This window comes from Loxodonta africana, chromosome X (assembly GCF_030014295.1).
Source record: "Loxodonta africana isolate mLoxAfr1 chromosome X, mLoxAfr1.hap2, whole genome shotgun sequence".
Classification (NCBI taxonomy): domain Eukaryota; kingdom Metazoa; phylum Chordata; class Mammalia; order Proboscidea; family Elephantidae; genus Loxodonta; species Loxodonta africana.
In genome coordinates this window covers 52,536,710-52,555,906 of record NC_087369.1, presented here as the reverse complement: position 1 = coordinate 52,555,906, position 19,197 = coordinate 52,536,710, and the positions used below count along the sequence as shown (strand labels likewise).

Here is a 19,197-nt window from a genome sequence, read left to right as displayed (position 1 = left end):
AATTGATCTTTCAAAGGTCCAAAGGAAATCCAAAGCTAATTTTAAGTAACATTTACATACAATACTTTTCATTTCATTTCAATGAAGACTATTTAGATTGAACCCTTATCCCTGAAGAACCTAGGAATCCCTAAAGGTAAATGGAAGGTGGAGTTGACATCAAGTCATTTAAATCCATAAATAGGAACACTATGGTAGATATAAGTACTAGGAACCACCCTCAATTTCTGAAGGAAAGTAGAAGACAAAATCATCTACTGCTGTTCTGAATTCCAAGCAGGAAAAGAGGGACAGAATGTCAGTCTCTATAATGTTTGGATGACTGATTGATTAAAACCATGCAGCTGAAATAAACTATCACCAAAAATGGACAATCACACTTAAGTACATATCACCACCAGCACCACACTTCAGAAACATTTTATAGTTCATAATATTGTTCTTGTTAAATTGTTCTTGTTAGGTGCTACTAATTAAATTCTAGACTCATAGAGATTCCATGTGACAGAGTAGAACTGCCCCACAGGATTTTCTAGGCTGTAATCTTTACAGAGGAAACCCTGGTGGTGTAGTGGTTAAGTGCTATGGTTGCGAACCAAAGGGTCGGCAGTTCGAATCTGCCAGGCGCTCCTTGGAAACTCTATGGGGCAGTTCTATTCTGTCCTATAGGGTTGCTTTGAGTCAGAATCGACTCGACGGCACTAGGTTTGGTTTTTGTTTTTTTTAATCTTTACAGAAGCAGATCGTCAGGTCTTTCTCCCACAGAGCCACTGGGTGGATTCAAACTGTCAACCTTTTGATTAACAGCAGACTGCTTAACTGCTGTACCACCAGGGCCCCTTGATCATAATACTAATAACCTTTTAATATAAAATCTGGCTTCTTATTAGCCTCTTTCATCATGATATATTTTTAAAACTACATTAGTAACTTTGCCTACAAAAGTGTTTTATAACATTCAATTAACTACTTTAGATTTTTTGGGGGGGGGGTGGGAAGAACTTGCATAGTGGAAATGGGTCTTTCCTTAAAATCTACGAAATAACCTTCCCTTTATTTCTGTGCCTTGTGTTAAAGTATATGATAAAAGGTACCTTAAAATTGTTTTCATTGATTTAAATTTAATTCTTGTCTAGGTAGGGGTTGGCAAACTATGGCCCATGATCCAAATCTGGCCTGTTGCCTGTTTTTGTAAATAAAGTTTTACTGGAACACAGACATGCCCATTCATTTCCGTGTTATCTATCATTGCTTTTGTACTCCAAGGACAGAGTTGTGATAGAGACCATATGACCTGCAAAACTTAAAATATTTATTACCTGACTCTACAGAAAGTTTGCCAACCCCTAGCCTAGAAGGAACCATAGTCACTTCTATTTTATTTCCTAAAAAATTCAAGGCTACTCTTGAGATTAAGCCTACATCAGACAAACAACAGTAGTCTAATTATAAGGGGATAAGGATTGGCTTACTGTTTGTTATTAGTCTAAGTGCCTGGACACATTCCAGAAAAAATTGCCAGTAAAGCAAAAACTGGTTATAAACAGAAGTACGAGCCCTATTTCACCATGCATTGCCATATTAAAATTGGACATAACTTTCTATACAAAAGCAAGCAAGCAGGCAAGCAAACATAAATAATCAACAACTAGTCAAGAGTAACCAACTTACCCAAAAAAGCAAGTATTTTTTAATCATATATTTAAAAAAAATTATTATTTCCAGACAGGTATTCTTTATAACTACAGAAATGGTCAATATCAGGAGCAATGATCCTTATTTGAAACAAAATTACAATGAATTGCTGAGGTAAGCAAGTACTATTTCTGCGACTTAGCTAAATTATTTTTTCCCTCATACTAACTTGATATTTTTATTATCCCCAAGCTCAAGCTTTTTGGATATCATTTGCCTATTCTAATTATCCTTGCTCCCAAGACACCTCTCTGTTCACACAGAAAAGAAAGCTAAACCCTAACAACAGCCAATCTCTACTCTGAAATAATGAAGAAGGATCACTGTACTGTAGTTGCAACAATATACTCCTATCCTCAAGTTTAAGAAATAAAAATCTTTCCGTAGCAAATGAAGATTTTCCACATTATACTGTTCTTTCTCTGATGCTACCAGATTGCTGGCCCATAAAATTAAGTAAAGATTGAAGTAGATCAGGTTATTTTATCTGTACATTAGAAATTTTAAAATTCCACATCTTTGGCTTTCGTACAGTGAATGAAATCTGATGTTAAATAATGAAGACAATAAAAGGTGATTATCTCTTCTTTGTATATAAGAAAATTTTGGATTAATATCTTTTTCCCCCCAACAATGATGCACTTCTTAAGAAATCAAAATATTTTTAGCAAAGATTCTTTAAGCCAAAGTAGAAAATAACACATTTTTACGTGGAATATGTGTATAATTAGCTTTCAAAGCAGTTTTACATGTAAATGTTTCAGATGGGTTTTTTCCTTTACCTAATGGAGGATGTATGATACTCAATATATGTGTAATTTACATTTTTACATTTTTTTACCACAATAATTTTCCAATATTATCAATAACTGAAATTATCAGGTGCTTTCATAATGGAGTACCTTTTAGGAAAAAAGAGAATAAGGTCCCATCCAGACAAATAATTAAATTTAAACCAATGAAAACAATTCCAAGGTGCCCTTTAGCAGAAGACACAGAAGTAAAGTGAAGGCTATTCCTAGGTTCTTAAGCAAAGGTACGCCACTATGTGAATTATTTCTTCTAGAGAAAAACAAAATCTGAAGTAGGTAATTAAATTGTATAAAATTCCTTTATAGAAAAGTTGCTAATGTCGTTTCAGAAGAATTCATATCACGATGATATGATAAACAGTAATATGTTCAAGCGAGTTATGAACGATCTATACGGGTATTCAATTGTAAAAGTTTCCACTTCTAAAACCATTTATAATAGAATAATTTTTCTTGGAATACATACCTTTCAAACAAACAAGTATTTATACATCAATTTTTTAACTGATCTAATAAACAACTCAAACTTTCTATCCTCTAAATTTATGACTATTACTATTACCTAGTGTGGTTTCATGGCATCTTTCCTAAAGTATTACTGATAACACAAAATAACAGGTTTCAAATCAAATCATTTAAACTGAATTTTCTGCTGAATGTTAAGTGTAAACTGGCTTAGGAAATTCTGTTTAAAGAAAATTTAGTTCAGAGACCTACTTTTCACAGAAGTCATTCAGAACACCCCAGTAACCTTCAGGAACGACAAACCATTCACAGTCACCTGGACCAATATTTATGTTAACTGAACAAAAGTTGTTATTTTCCTGATGTCCTGAAATGTGAAAGGAAAAAAATCATCAGCACATTATAAATTCCATGAAAAATGGTATCTTTAGAAATGAAATGTTAGAAATGTTCAAAAGAGAACACTCTAGTGGTATTCAGTTCTTTCTCACTGGAGCATTTAAAAGGAAAAAAAAAATCTAGAGTTGAGTTTGGCCAACTCCTAACTCATTTCTGAAGTTTCTTTGGAAAACAGCAAAAATTATGGCTAAGAGCTTGGGCTCTGGACCAGGCTCCTTGGCTTGGTCATTATACAAACCTGGGCAAGTTGCCAAACCTGTCTGACTCAGTTTTCTTGTTTATAAGAGTAGATATTAACAATTCCATAAATCAGTGTTGTTTTGAGGATTAAATGAAATTATGAATGCTTAGAACACTGCCTAATACATGGTAAACAATAAATATTAACTACCTATTATCAATTTCATTACCACTTCTTTGTGAACTAATCCTCGTTTCCCACAGGTGGTATTAGGAAATCGGTAAAGAGGCAAGGAGTGTGGTTTACAAAATGTAGCTGCTCCTGACAATGAGGTCAGCAAAACTGGTGGAGTAGGAAAACTGTGGGGAGCCGTCCCTCTCCAGAAACACCAAAAAAGCTGGCAAAACCTGTCAGAATCAACATTATCAGAACTCTGGGAGAGAGTCAAAGGTTTACAGCAACCAAGAGAATGCTTCACCAGGAGAAAGGCAACTTAAACAAGGCAGGAGATCTTTGTGGCATTTTAACTTATTGTACCTCCAACTCCCACACCAGGCTCATTGCGGACTTGGAGACTGCTGCCTGTGTCCTGGCGTGGGCACCTGGTTCTGGTCAGAGCAGAATGGACTTTGTTACCAAGGATTTTTGTTCATCTGTTTTGACCTGACTGGGGTATCCCCAAAGGATTAACACAAGGGGCTTCCCTTTGTCTGGCTTAACTTGAACTGGCTAGGGGGAGGATGTTCCCTAAAACAAGGAAAGACAAAAGAACAAGCTGCTGTTGCCCAGGGCAAAAAGTAACAGGTAAGGTAAAAAACAGACACACCCATAGCCTCGGAGAAAAAGCCAAGGAGCTAGATTTTCCAGGGAGTAAGGGCTTTGAGAAGTTTGTGCATATCCTGAGAAATCTAGAAAGCCATACAAATAAATACTATTACAAAAATGTTCATAGCAGCAGTATTCACAATAGCCAAGTGGAAACAACCCAAGTGTCCATCAACTGATGAATGGATAAACAAAATGGGGTATAGTCCCACAATGGAATATTACTCAGTCATAAGTATCGATATACATACAATGTGATGAATCTTCAAAACATTATGCTAAGTAAAAGAAGCCAGACACAGAAGGTCGCATACTGTATGATTCCATTTAAATGAAATAGCCAAAATAGGTAAATGCATAGAGACAGAAAGCAGACTACTGGTTACCAGGGGCTGGGGGAGGGCAGAATGGGGAGTGAATGCTTAACGGGTATACAGGGTTTCTTTTTGGGGTGATGAAAAGGTCCCGGAACTAGACAGAGGTAATGGTTGCACTGCACTGTCAATATACTAAATTCCACTGAATTGTTCACTTTAAATTAGTTAATAGCTAATTTTACCTTATTACCTCAATTAAAAAAAAATGTTGCTGCTCCCTACCTACCCTGTGCACACCACACCCTGAGTCTCTTACATATTATAGTATAATGTGAGGATGGTACTCCTATTACTTACAACTGTCACCTACCACGGGAAAATGGTTGGAACTGGTCATGTCATGGAGTCTGAATAAACTTAGCTCTAATTAGCATCAGAGATGCTAGGACCGATCCCATTAACTAAATAAAATTCTCTTAGGGTACAGCCTGAGAGCATGCATATAGTTTAGAACACACATGACTGATTATGAAGTCCATCATAGTAGGTACCACTTATATTTATCTTTGTAATGCCAGGAACAAAGTGTTTGCCCCATAACCAGAGGCTCAAAATAATGTCTCTTGAATTGAACTAAACACACTAATTATAAACTATACAACATTTCTTCTAAAATTGTGTTGTTCAATATGGTACCCACTAGCCATATGTGGCTTTTGTGCACTTGGCAATGTGGCTAGTGTGAATTGAGATGTGCAGTACCTGTAAAGTACACAACTAGATTCCAAAAACTTAGTATAAAAATCTCAATGATTTTTAGATTGATTACATGTTGAAATGATACTATTTTGGCTATATTGGGTTAAAATATTAAAATTAGTTTTACCTATTTATTTTTACTTAATGTGGCCACCAGAAAATTAAAATCATATATATGGCTTACAGCATATTTCTATTGGACAGCGCTACACTAACAGAAATTTCACAAGACACTGTGGGGAAACAAGTGCCGTATAAACAATGAAAAGCCGAAAACATTTTAGGTACAAGTGACAAACAGGTAATTATATCAAGTTTACTTTTTCCCTAGATCTGAAATGAAAAAGGGCATTCTTTTTGATTTGGGGACAATGTTTACTGTTTAAAATAATTCAAAATGGATGGGAGAAGTTTCCAATTGAAATGAATCTTAACTGATCCAGTCTCATATTACATACGTTAAGAAAATCTAACTCAAGAGGTTTCAAATAACTTGTCCCATATTTACATAAGTGTTTAATGACATAGTGAGGACCAGAACATAGGTCTTCTGTCATTTATTCCAGAACGCTTTTCACAGAATTGGGCTTCCAATGGCTGGAAGATAAACACCAACCTAATCGGTCACTGGAGCATTCTTGGGAAAATAAGGCCCTCTGGCCTAAAGACTCTGCTGTTGATCCCCTGAGGAATTTAAAAATATATATATATAGATGCCTGAATTCCAATCCCCAGAGACTGACCAATTATGTATTTTTAAAAACTTACTAGGAGATTCTAATGTGTAGCCAGGGCTGGGAACAACTGATCTACATTATCTAGAAGCAAGCATAACCCTATTTTGAAACAATTCTTTGGTTATGATTCAATAAGAAGGCTGCAAAGAAGGAATCAGTCTGGTTTTCAAACCATGGCTGTTGCTAGTAGCAAACAGAAACATCTGAGCGTTATATATGCAGCCGTAGGCATCTGTACAGCTGCTAACTGACTAGTGCCTGGGTTGTAACCACTGCTAAGTATTTTAAACATTACCCTGTGAAATTTGGAATTTTAAGTCTAAAACCAATACAATTCATTTTACAAATGAAGAAAAGGATGTAGAGAATGAAAGTTGCTTGCCAAAAGTGATAAGCCTAGTTAGTGCTTCTGAAGTCCAGACTAGATACCAGGATGAGTCTAGTGATGTCTCCACCTCATCAACTGTTTTTAAAATAAAATACAACAGATTAGAAAATGTGTTCTTTGATGAAACTATTTTTTACATACATACATGTCACTAGGTTATGATGTAAAATACATTTCTTACTGTGATTGTGGTTATTTAAAAAAAAAAAAAAGTTTAAAAACACTACTCTGTGTCACTCTGCAGTAAATGGGATCAATAACCGAGCCTTTAGGCCAGAGGGCCTTATTTTCCCAAGAATGTGCCAATGACCTGACCCCTTTCCAGATTAAATTGTTACTACTGCTTCATAACTATTAAAAAAAAAAAAAAAACATAATGTGAAGGGAAAAAATTTAATAATCTGAGCCCAGACTCTTTGTTTAACCTCATAATAGGAACAAACCTTTCACTTTTATTCACTGTAAGTGGAAAGAATCTGGTTCTCTCTCATCTTTCACATTTTGATTAATTCTGTATTTTAATTGTACAAGATACATGATAGTTCACAAAAATCACCTGGCGTTCTGCTCCCTGGAACTTTCATATATAGTTGAACTGTGTTCATGCCCAATATGGTATGACCAACATGGCTTAGGAGATTTCCTGCTGATACCACACGCACAAAAGCAGGAAGTTTAGTCAGCTCATGTAGCTGCAACTTCCACCTGCAATAGAACAGCAGATCAAGACTGAAATCCTGCTAAAAGTATTTGTGAAATTTAACTATTTCTTCAAAAATCTTGTGTTCCAGTCAGAACTTGTACAAATATTTTACCTTATCAGTCATAGGAAATACTGGCATGTTTAAATTTTTCCAAGGAAAAATTCCTAACAAATTGCTCGAAAGGAGCATTAAAAATTATGGACCAAGGAAAATACTTGACTTTCTATTTTTATAATTATATAAAAATATAGTTTTATGACTATGTAATTAGCATATAGGCAGGGTCCTGATAAAAAAAAAATTGTACAAGGGTCTTAAGTAAAAGAATCTAACTGTAAAACCTAGCAAATATAACTTAGTTAAAACTCATCTCTACTTAGAAAGAAAAATGACAAGTAATTAAATAGAAGAGGAAAGTGTAGCTAATTCCCTATCTTGCAAAGGATACCTCTTTGTATGAGTTCTCAAAAATACTACAACAAAGACTTACTTTTTGTCATCAGATAGGTCAATGTTGGTCCCAAACTTTATGGTTTTAAAGGGTCCTTTCCTCCTCCTCCCAGAACTTAAAAAAAAAAGGGGGGGGGGAGATAACATTTAAAATGTGCCTTTTAATCAAAACAAAAACAAAAACCAACCCTTGCTGTCAAGTTGATTCTGACTCATAGCGATCCTACAGGACAGAGTAGAACTGCCCCATAGGGTTTCCAAGAAGCAGCTGGTGGATTAAAACTGCCAACCTTTTGGTTAGCAGCTGTACCTCTTAACCACTACGCCACCGGGGTTTTCAGAAACACTAAGTGGATATTAAAAATTACTTACTTATCTGAAGATGTGGATTCACTATCAGAGTGGTCTTTATGGTGACTTCTTTTCTCATTTTCTTCCTGTAGATTAACAAAAATCATTTCAGCTTAGTATCACAACAGGCTACCCCTTCTATTGTTTAAAAAAAAAAAAAGTAACATCTAGCTCAAATGTTAAGTTTCTATAGGCCTCTTTTACTTGAGAACTTCTTCATAAAAAAAAGTCAAAGCTCAATGGCATGATACTCAACCTCCTCCACCAGCCATAAAGTTATGTTTGTGTTTTTCCTTAAAACATTCTTCTGTAAGGTGAAAAATTATAGAATCTCATATCTGCCCCATATTCAAGACATGGGAAAACTTCAGGAAAGTTGAGAAGCCTAAGATGTATCAATCGTGTTTATGAATGCCAAGGTGACAAAGCAATGGCACACCTTCTAAACCAGCAGAGGTGCATACATGCGTATGTAGCTATACAAGTAAAGAGGGTAGAAAGTTAGACGCACTCTATTCTTCTATTCAAAATAGATGAAGTTCTTTCTGGGTTAAAATTTTGTCACAATTAATTATATATGAATGGTAAAAGATTTACATCAGTAAGGAGTTAAGTGCTGGATAAACAGGTTATTTTAATGCAAACATTACTTTTATTTACAATTCTTTGTAGGATGTAGGTGGTAGCTGTGAAAAATTTAACACAAATATACAATTTACAGGTATTGATGTCGTCTTGATTGAAAATGTGAACTCAGGTCAGAATTTTAAACACTTTTCACAGAGAAAAGCAAATCTAATAAATTACAAATTAAAAATGTTCAGCTATATATTAAATTTCAACTGTGGGACATGTGAGAAACAACTTAGTACAGACAAGTATTTGAGTAATACATTTAATAAACTCATTTCTGTGGATGCTTTATGTTCACTTTGTGGGAGAATTCACAAAGTTCTCATTACAGGGCCAGATGATTCTAGTAATGCTTTTAATAATAATATTCCTCTGATTGTTTTTCAAAGTTTTTTTTTTTTTTTTTAATTTTCTGTATATTTTGAATTACTTCCTATAAATTTCTGCCTCTCCCTCAGTTTTCCTTTGAAGATTGAGATTGAAAACACTAATGCCTCTTGGAGGAGTTCTCTCTCAGATAATACCAATCTGGTAGAGAAAAAACACAAGACTAGGAATTCTACAAGCATATCGCAAATCTGAGACTCAGTTTGCCCCTCTAAATTAGTGGTTCTCCATCAGGGTCATTTTGCCCCCCAGGAGACACTGGCAATGTCTAGAGATATTTTTGATTGTCACACTAGGGGTGGGGAGTATGCTACTGGCATCTAGTGGGCAGAGGTCAGAGATGCTACTAAACATCCTATGATACGCAGGAAAACTCCTAACAACAAAAAAATTATCTAGTCTAAAATGTCAATAGCGCCAAGGCTGAGAAACCTTGCTCTAAATAGAACCATTCCAGAAATAATGGCGACAACTCACTAGACAGTCCTACTTCACCACAGCAATATTTACTTTATCGACTCATATGTCTGCTTAAACTTTAATTAGAGCAAACTTTATAACATGTACGAAGTATTTTATGTAATTATAAAATAATCAGATGTTTATATAAACAACGTGCCCTTTCAAACCTTCAAAAGAAAATAATCTTTAAAACTCTAAAATAATTTTCAGGAAGTAACTACTTACTCTCAATGATTCCTGGAATGAGGAGGCCTGGTACTGTGCATATTTAGCAATTGTAGTATGAGACCTATTACTTTCACAATGCCAGATTTTCTTCGTTCCAGTGGGATCCCAGTTTTCATCTGCGGGCTGCAACAACTGTGTCCTCACTTCTACCATATGTTCATTGTTAGCTTCTACCAAAGTTTTGGTAGAGAAGAGTCCCAGGTCTTCATAAATAAATAAATGTAGTTAATAAACAAAAACTGCATTTGGGGCAATATTTTCAAAGTGCATTTAATTAAGAAAAAAAGGAAAAAAAAATTTAGCTGCTCCATCCAGTTCCTCTAAAAACCAACCAGGGCCTCTAAACACCCTGAAATGTGGAATGCTAGGTTTGCATACCATACACTGAAGCCCTAGATCTAATCATCATGTCATCCCAACACAGACAGAATCAAGGTTCCTCCCAACACAGACAGAATCAAGGGTCCAGGGACTAAAGTTTCACTTATTTAATTTTTGCCAATGCCAGGAAATACCTATGGGGTTATAGTACTTATCAGTAGCATCGAAGTTCACCCACATTTCATACTCAAAATAGTTTTTATTAATTAAATCATAATTTTATAATTAGGTGAAAATAAAAGCTAAATTTAAAAAGTGCCATGAAATCAACAATAACCAATATCACCATTATGTATTTGCATCATGGATTAAAGAAGCGATACACATAAATATACTTAGAGCCAGGAAAACATTAAAATGAACACACAAAGAACTGAAGAAAAAAAATCAAAATGAATGACTGCTAGTGTTTTAAAAGTTATCAGATAGTAAAAGAAACATACAAACTTTTTTGTCTTTCTCTAATTTAAAGCTTACCTAACTTAAGAGCTCCAGCAAGGCCACGTATTACTGTAACAGGGTTGTTTGGATTTGTACAAAATTGATGTAATGGAGGAAAGAAAGCATCACGTTTATTTTCCAACTGTAAAATTACAATGTGTAGTTAGGTCTGAGGAAACAAAAGCTTTTATTTAAATATTACGTCACAAATTCATATTCATTATTTATTGCATTTTAAATAAATATTGCATGCTCTATACTACTGCTATTTCTATATTTTAGAATTTTTATCATTATGCCTTTTGATTCTAATTACAATTAGATAGTAACCACGTAAATTTCTCTTGTCCATTTTATCTGGAACAAAATATGTAGGAGAAATAAAATTTACATTAACTTTAAAATCAAAATGCTTTTAAAAAATATTATAAAACTGAAAGCAGGCTGAAGAAAGCCCAAAAGGACAAATCTAAATTTTGCATTTTTTTCCTCAAACATCAGTTTAAAAGATTCTATTACACTTCTACCCCAGTGCCTTCCTTACATAGTTAAGAGATCAATAAATACTGGTTGGAGGAAATATTAATATAACAAATGGCTTCTACAGAGCAAAAAAGGCCAAATCTTAAAAAAACAATCTACCATTATTTAATAGATGCAAGATCATTCTGGTTAAGTACATTAACATAATTTTACAGCTTAAATTTTTTTCATTTAGAATAGAAGCAGGAGGACGGAAGGAAATGGGACAGAACCTATTTGGGAGAAAGATAAATAGAAGTTTTGATTAAAACCTTATCAACTTCCCATATTGGGTGATATCTAAATTTCTGTAAAGTAAAAACAATACCCAGTTTTAAATAACCTTTGAAGCTTTTTAATAACATATCTACTATAACATTTTATATTCTCGAACACTTTTTTTGAAGGTAGGTAATATCCCTTTTGTTGTACATGCATAAAACAGAATGAATTTTAATGTCCATACAACTAGTAGGTGGCAGAATGCAGATTTAGAACCCAGCTTACCCAAAAAGGTTACTTTTAGGTTAACTTCTGCCTAATATTGCTCAAAATTGGGTCAGGACAAAGTATTTCTCGCTACTCTCAGATAACCCAGTAAATACCTGAGAAGAACATTTTTTAAATGCTATTACAAAATCTTTTTTTATACATCTTTTTTCCCCAAAATATTCAAGCTGCTGACAATGATTTTAACGTTTACTAAAAGGCATTTGTATTAAGTTAAAGGAAGATCATCTAAAAGACAGGTAAGTGCAAACACTGGTTTATTTCTAGTCAGTCAATTCACACTCACGTAAATACTAGGTGTAGGTGGATTCAACTTGTCCTTTGGCAAGGGAGGGTATGGTGAAGATGGTGGTCGTGGAGGTGGACATTTATCCAACAAAATACTACTGTTAGACAAGCCATTTTTACCTAGATTCCTTAAAAAAAAGAAGAAAGGAGAATAAATCAACTGTAGTATGTTTATTTGGAAAACACGGTTAAAAAAAAAAAAAACCTTGAATTACGTGCTAATTAAATTATTAGGCATTTGTATAAATAAAATCAATCCATGAGATCTGGATCCATCAAGATAATAATAAATTACAGCAAATACTCATCTTGATTCCCACATTTTCCATTGGGGAAAAATAATACAAAAGAAACCACACCACATAAATTATTGACAGTATTCTCTATTTTGCTAATTTTTAAATTTTTTTCCACTAAAAGGATAAACATGAACTCCAATTTTCTCTCCACCATCAGAGTCTTTCCATCAAATGTTAAAACAATAAACCAAAAAAACCCAAACCCAGTGCCGTCGAGTCGATTCTGACTCATAGCGACCCTAAAGGACAGAGTAGAACTGCCCCATAGAGTTTCCAAGGAGCATCTGGCGGATTCGAACTGCCGACCCTTTGGTTAGCAGCCGTAGCACTTAACTACTGTGCAACCAGGGTTTCCGTTAAAACAATAACCTGACTAAAATAGGTCTAGACAATAGTAACAAAAGAATCTATTACTATGTTTCATCTTAGCAATTATAACAAGAATATCTTTGTCACAACTCTCAAATCTGCAAAGACCTTTTTTCTTTTCTAAAAACTGGGAAGAATTTTCCATGCAACTTCTTGACTGATAAAATTCAGTAAGACTCTAATCTACGTAATATTAGAACAAACTATACCAATTTTTAAAATTACGCATATACTTGCTATCCGTTCTGACATTGTACGTAATTATTACTTATTAGCATTTGGGATTCTTTCCTTAAATGAAGGTATTATATTTGTTAAATTATAAATTCTTAAAATATGGTAGAATTATTCCCAAACTGTAATTCTTTTAGTAGAAGAATAAAAGAAAGATATTTCCAATCTCTTAAAGTTTCTACTCAACTCAGAAAACCAGCAAAGATATAATTTTAGAGCATTCAAATCATTCCAGGTTAACCAACCTACTTCACCCACTTATTACAAGTTCAAAAATAGTCAATGCATTAAAAGTATCAACTATTCTTAACATTAAAATTTCACATAAGAATTCGAAATTTTAATTATTGAGGGGAGTGAAAAAATTAGTAACTCTGCTTATTCAAGAAGGAATTAGCTATTTTTCATCATAAATTATAGGATAACAAATTGAAAAATTAATTTTCCTTATTTTGCTACACAGGAAAATCTTACATATCAGCCCTTTTTGGCTGGCACTAAAGAAAATTAAGGCTTGAAATTCTGCTGTACAAACTTTTGGATATCATACTAAATAGAACCATAGGCATGTCACTTTCTTAATTTTCTCAAGTAAAACAAAGGAGTTCATGACAGGTCTCAAAGGAATCAAAGACAAAGTTAAGAAGTCACTGAGTGGCAGGGGGAGGGAGAGAGAGTTCAGAAACAGCAAGGCTTTGCCAGCCCTGACCTGGATGGCACCCTGAAGGCTAGATCGGCCGGCATACACGGTCTAAGATAAGCAGTAGTGCTCGGGACACATCTTCCATGCCAGGAGAAACCCAGCAGAGGAGAGTCTGCTCAAGCCACCGAAACAAGGGAAAAGTAGCGCTGATTCTGTGAAAGTTAAGTGTAAGCGTCTAACCTATAGCATGGGATTAAAAAAGCCCTTAAACCCTTTGGGAAGTACCTCTCTCCCATTTCCCTGCCCCCTCCCCGCTCTGCTACTGTCCAGTCCGGCTTCAGTGACTGCCATGCCCCTGGGATAGAAGTGGGATCCATGGCACATACCAAGCCATTCTCTTGGCTTTGGAAAGGGAAGAAATTAACGAAAAGTAAAAAATAATCTGCTAGCTCCCCTAAACCAGGAGCTCAGGGAAGGCACAGCCCTTTGCATAAGCACAGGCATAAGGCATCCATGGACTTTGAAAGCCTTTTACGCCTACCTAGACGACCTGCGTGGGCCCATTTCAACAGCAAAGGCCCTCATTATTACAGTACAACTGGGTACATACCTGAAGCCTATTTTCAACTGCAACAGCTAAGGGAGAGTGGCAGATTCATGACATGTGACACTGCCCTGCCCATTAAACACCATAATCACCTGCCCAAACCAGGGGCCTGAGGACTGGCAGCTCTACCTAATTCACCCAGCTACCTGCAACAGGGGTCCAAGAATAATTGGTGCATCCCAGTCCTTTCGGCCAACAGCACTGGGTGCCCAAAGTCAGGATGCAAAACCCATCCACCTATGTGCTCTGGGGAACAAGGAAACACCTTCCACCCAGGTGCTCACAGTCAGCCATCAGCCCCCTATCTTGCTTAGCACATAACCCCGTACTGCAGCCAGGGCATACCAGAATGACCGCTATATAGCCCTGCCCGTCTAGGACTGTAGGTGAGAGCCTGCAGCATGCCCTCAGTGACCAACAACCTGGACACCTGAGCTGAATCTACACAAGAAAAGTAGACGGGCTCCTGGGCTCATGTACCTAGAAGCAACTCTAACCACCTGGTGACAGGACGTGAGAGCTTCAAAAACGCCAAAAATCAAAGTAGCTCACACATCCAACCTATTTGGGCATATCAAAACAAAACAAAACGAGAAGCTAAGAAATGCTAAGCAAACATAAACAAATATAGTAACTTATTGATGACTTGGAGAAAACAGTCATATCAAATCATACAAAAAGGCAGACCATCATGGCTTCAGCAAGTAACCAAAACAAAGAAGAAACCTCCTGGAGGAAGATAAATTCTTGGAATACCAGAGGTAGAATTCAAAACATTAATATACAGAGCTCTTCAAGAGATCAGGAAAGAGATCAGGCAAAACTCAGACCAAGCCAAGGAACAAACAGACAAAGCAACAGAGGAACTTAAAAAGGTTATAAAAGAGCATAATGACAAATTTAACAGACTGCAAGAATACACAAAAAGACAGCAAACAGAAATACAGAAGATTAACAATAAAATTTCAGAATTAGACTATTCAACAGAAAGTCAGAGGAGCAGAACTGAGGCAATGGAAGTTAGAATTAGTGAGATTGAAGATAATGCACTTGATACCAATTTACTTAAGGAAAAATCAGATGAAAGAATTAAAAAAAAATGAAGAAACCCCAAGAATTATGTGAGACTCTACCAAAAGAAATAACCTACCAGTGATTGGAATACCAGAATGGGGACGGGGGCGGGGTGGGGGGACGACAGAAAATGCAGAGAGAATTGTTGAAGATTTGCTGACAGAAACCTTCCCGGGTATCATGAAAGACGAGAAGGTATCTATCCAAGATGCTCATCAAACCTCATACAGGGCAGACCTCAAAAGAAAGTCACCAAGACATATTACAATCAAACTTGCAGAAACCAAAGACAGAGAGAGAATTTTAAGAGTGGCTAGGGATAAACAAAAAGTCATCTACAAAGGAGACTCAATAAGATTAAGCTCTGACTACTCAGCAGAAACCATGTTGGTAAGAAGGCAATGGGATGACATACATAAAGCCTTGAAAAAAAAAAAAACTGCCAGCCAAGAATTATATATCCAGCAAAACTATCTCTCAACTATAATGGCAAATTAGGACATTACCAGAAAAACACAAGTTTAGGAATTTGTAAAAACCAAACCAAAATTACAAGAAATACTAAAGGGAGTTGTCCTGTTAGAAAATCAGTAACATCAGAAAACAACCAAAGACTAGAACACAGGACAGAACAACCAAATATCAACCTAGATAGAAAGAAATAGGGAAGTCACAAAAACAAATCAAAAATACTGAAAGTAGGGAAAGAGAGATATCAATACATAAAAGATAACATTAAAACAGAGAGATGAAATACTGTAGTCATAGAACTTTGATATGGAGAGGAAATCAAAGAGACACCAAGAAATAAAAGATTGGCTTAAATTTAGGAAAAAAGAGGTAAATATTAAAATTTGGAAACAAAGAAGAAGGATCGGTAGTTGGAAAATATGGCCTTGGTGACAGAAACAATGCTGGAGATCGAATGATAGAGTTTTGCAAAACCAACAACTTCTTCATTGCAAATACCTTTTCTCACCAACATAAACGGCACCTATACACGTGGATCTTGCCAGATGGAATACACAGGCATCAATCAACTACATCTGTGAAAAGAGACGATGGAAAAGCTCAATAGCTTCAGTCAGAAGAAGGCCAAGGGCCAGCTGTGAAACAGACCATCAATTGGTCATGTACAAGTTCAAGTTGAAACTGAAGAAAATCAGAGCAAGTCCATGCGGGCCAAAGTACAACCTTGAGCATAAAACCAAAAACCAAACCCAGTGCCGTCAAGTTGATTCCGACTCATAGCGACCCTACAGGACAGAGCAGAACTGCCCTATAGAGTTTCCAAGAAGCACCTGGCGGATTCAAACTGCCGACCCTTTGGTTAGCAGATGTAGCAATTAACCACTACGCCACCGACCTGCATTTACAGACCATCTCAAGAATAGATTCAACGTGTTGAACACTAATGACCAAAGACCAGACCAGTCGTGGAATGACATCAAGGACATCATACGTGAGCAAGGAGGTCACTGAAAAGACAGGAAAGAAAGAAAAGACCAAGATGGATGTCAGAGAATGTTCTCTCAAACATTGAGCAGCTAGAGCAAAAGGAGGAAATGACGAAGTAAAAGAACTGAATATAAGTTTCAAAGGGCAGCTCAAGAAGACAAAGTATTAAAATGACATATGCAAAGAGCTGGAGATAGAAAACCAAAAGGGAAGAACACACTCGGTGTTTCTCAAGCTAAAGAACTGAAGAAAAAATTCAAGCCTTGAGTTGCAATAGTGAAGGATTCTACAGGGAAAATATTAAATGATGCAGGAAGCATCAAAAGAAGGTGGAAGGAACACATAGAATCATTATACCAAAAAGAATTAGTCAACATTCAACCATTTCAAGAGGTAGCATATGATCAGGAATAGATGGTGCTGAAGAAAGAAGTCCAAGCTGCAATGAAGGCACTGGCGAAAAACAAGACTCCAGGAACTGAAGGAATATCAATTGAGATGTTTGAACAAACGGATGCAGAGCTGGAAGTGCTTACTTGTCTATGCCAAGAAATTTGGAAGACAGCAACCTGGCCAACCAACTGGAAGAGATCTATATTTATGCTTATTCCCAAGAAAGGTGATCCAACTGAATGTGGAAGTTATCAAACAGTATCATTAACATCACATGCAAGCAAAATTTTGCTGAAGGTCATTCAAAAGCACCTGCAGCAGTATATCAACAGGGAACTGCCAGAGATTCAGGCCAGATTCAGAAAAGGACATGGAACCAGGGATATCATTGCTGATGTCAGATGGATCCTGGCTGAAAGCAGACAATACCAGAAAGATGTTTACCTGTGTTCTACTGACTATGCAAAGGCATTCGACTGTGTGGATCAGTAACAAATTATGGATAACATTGAGAAGAATGGGAATTCCAGAACACTTAATTGTGCTCATAAGGAACCTGTACATAGATCAAGAGGCAGTTGTTTGGACAGAACAAGGAGATACTGAGTGGTTTAAAGTCAGGAAAGGTGTACGTCAGGGTTGTATTCTTTCATCATACCTATTCAATCTGTACGCTGAACAAATAATCCAAGAAGCTGGACTATATGAAAAGAATAGGACATCAGGATTGGATGAAGACTCATTAACAACCTGTGTTATACAGATGACACAGCCTTGCTTGCTGAAAGTAAAGAGGACCTGAAGTACTTACTACTAATGAAGATCAAAGACCACAGCCTTCAGTACGGATTGCACCTCAACATAAAGAAAACAAAAATCCTCCCAACTGGACCAATAAGCCACAACGTGATAAATGGAGAAAAGACTGATGTTGTCAAGGATTTCATTTTGCTTGGATCCACAATCGACACCCATGGAAGCAGCAGTCAAGAAATCAAAAGACACGTTGCATTGGGCAAATCTGCTGCAAAGGACCTCTTTAAAGTGTTGAAAAGCAAAGATGTCACCTTAAAGACTAAGGTGTGCCTGACCGAAGACATGGCATTTTCAATGGCATCATATGCATGCGAAAGCTGGACAATGAATAAGGAAGATCGAAGAACTGATGCCTTTGAATTGTGGTGTTGGCAAAGAATACTGAATATACCATGAAATACCAAAAGAACGAACAAATCTGTCTTGGAAGAAGTATAACTAGAACGCTCCTTAGAAGCGATGATGGCAAGAGTACATCTTACATATTTTGGACATGTTATCAGGAGGGCTTAGTCCCTGGAGAAGGACATCATGCTTGCTAAAGTAGAGGGTCAGCAGAAAAGGGGAAGACCCTCTACAAGATGGACTGGCACAGTGGCTCCAACAATGGGCTCAAGCATTACAATGATTGTGGGCATGACACAGGACCGGGCAGTGTTTCATTCTGTGGTAGATAGGGTTCCTATGAGTTGGACCCGACTCAACAGCACCTAACAACATATGTGTGTATATATATATATATATATATATACACACACACCCCTATATATATATAAATTAAGTCTCTGTGATAAGACAATATGGCCTTTAAGAGCTAAAACGCTGAAAATAAAAGAATGCGCTTATATACTCTGAAGTGATTGTTCATATACATCTCAAAAATGAAATGAAAGATTATAATTTTTAATATACTAAGAAACACAATCAACTAGGTACCTATAGCATAAGACATTATCAATGAAAGCTTATGATATCTGCTACTGTATACTGTTTATAACTTGGAGAATAAAAACACAACTCCATGGAACTCTTTCCAATGGTAGTCCTCCAGATAATCCTTAGCTCCTACATATGCCACGATGTTAGTATGGGGGCTCTAAATTTTTCCCCATTTTGTACCAACTGTCCTCAGCACAGAGGCAGCAGCAATATCTAGGAAAAGGGAAAGGCCCTAGCAGAGAAATAGGGAGCAGATCAAAGGCAGTACAAATTGAAGCAAGCCAGGGCACTGTGAGGCCAGTGTAGCATTTGATCTGGATATTAAAATACTCCTATCTTCTCTAGGCCCAGAATTGAAGTGAGTGACAGTGTAGCTTTTAGACAAAAAGATTAACCAAAAATTTTTAAATTTCTAAAGAATCAAATTTTA

General features: G+C 36.2%; 1 protein-coding gene across 28 annotated transcripts in view; it reads right to left on the bottom strand.

Annotated features, from left to right (window-relative positions):
* Window positions 1-19,197, bottom strand: part of KDM6A (lysine demethylase 6A) — a 288,116-nt gene that overhangs the window by 43,371 nt on the left and 225,548 nt on the right. For 16 of the 28 annotated variants that reach the window (XM_023557926.2, XM_023557929.2, XM_023557934.2 and 13 more), the window contains 7 exons: window positions 11,934-12,063; window positions 10,652-10,757; window positions 9,791-9,996; window positions 8,105-8,169; window positions 7,773-7,847; window positions 7,135-7,283; window positions 3,225-3,339 (listed from right to left, as the gene is read on the bottom strand). In XM_023557926.2, the coding sequence (XP_023413694.1) occupies window positions 3,225-3,339; window positions 7,135-7,283; window positions 7,773-7,847; window positions 8,105-8,169; window positions 9,791-9,996; window positions 10,652-10,757; window positions 11,934-12,063 (846 nt within the window). Of the gene's footprint in view, window positions 1-3,224; window positions 3,340-6,572; window positions 6,654-7,134; window positions 7,284-7,772; window positions 7,848-8,104; window positions 8,170-9,790; window positions 9,997-10,651; window positions 10,758-11,933; window positions 12,064-19,197 lie in introns of all 28 variants that reach the window. The other 12 variants (XM_064278181.1, XM_064278184.1, XM_064278180.1 and 9 more) reach the window with 1 other exon arrangement.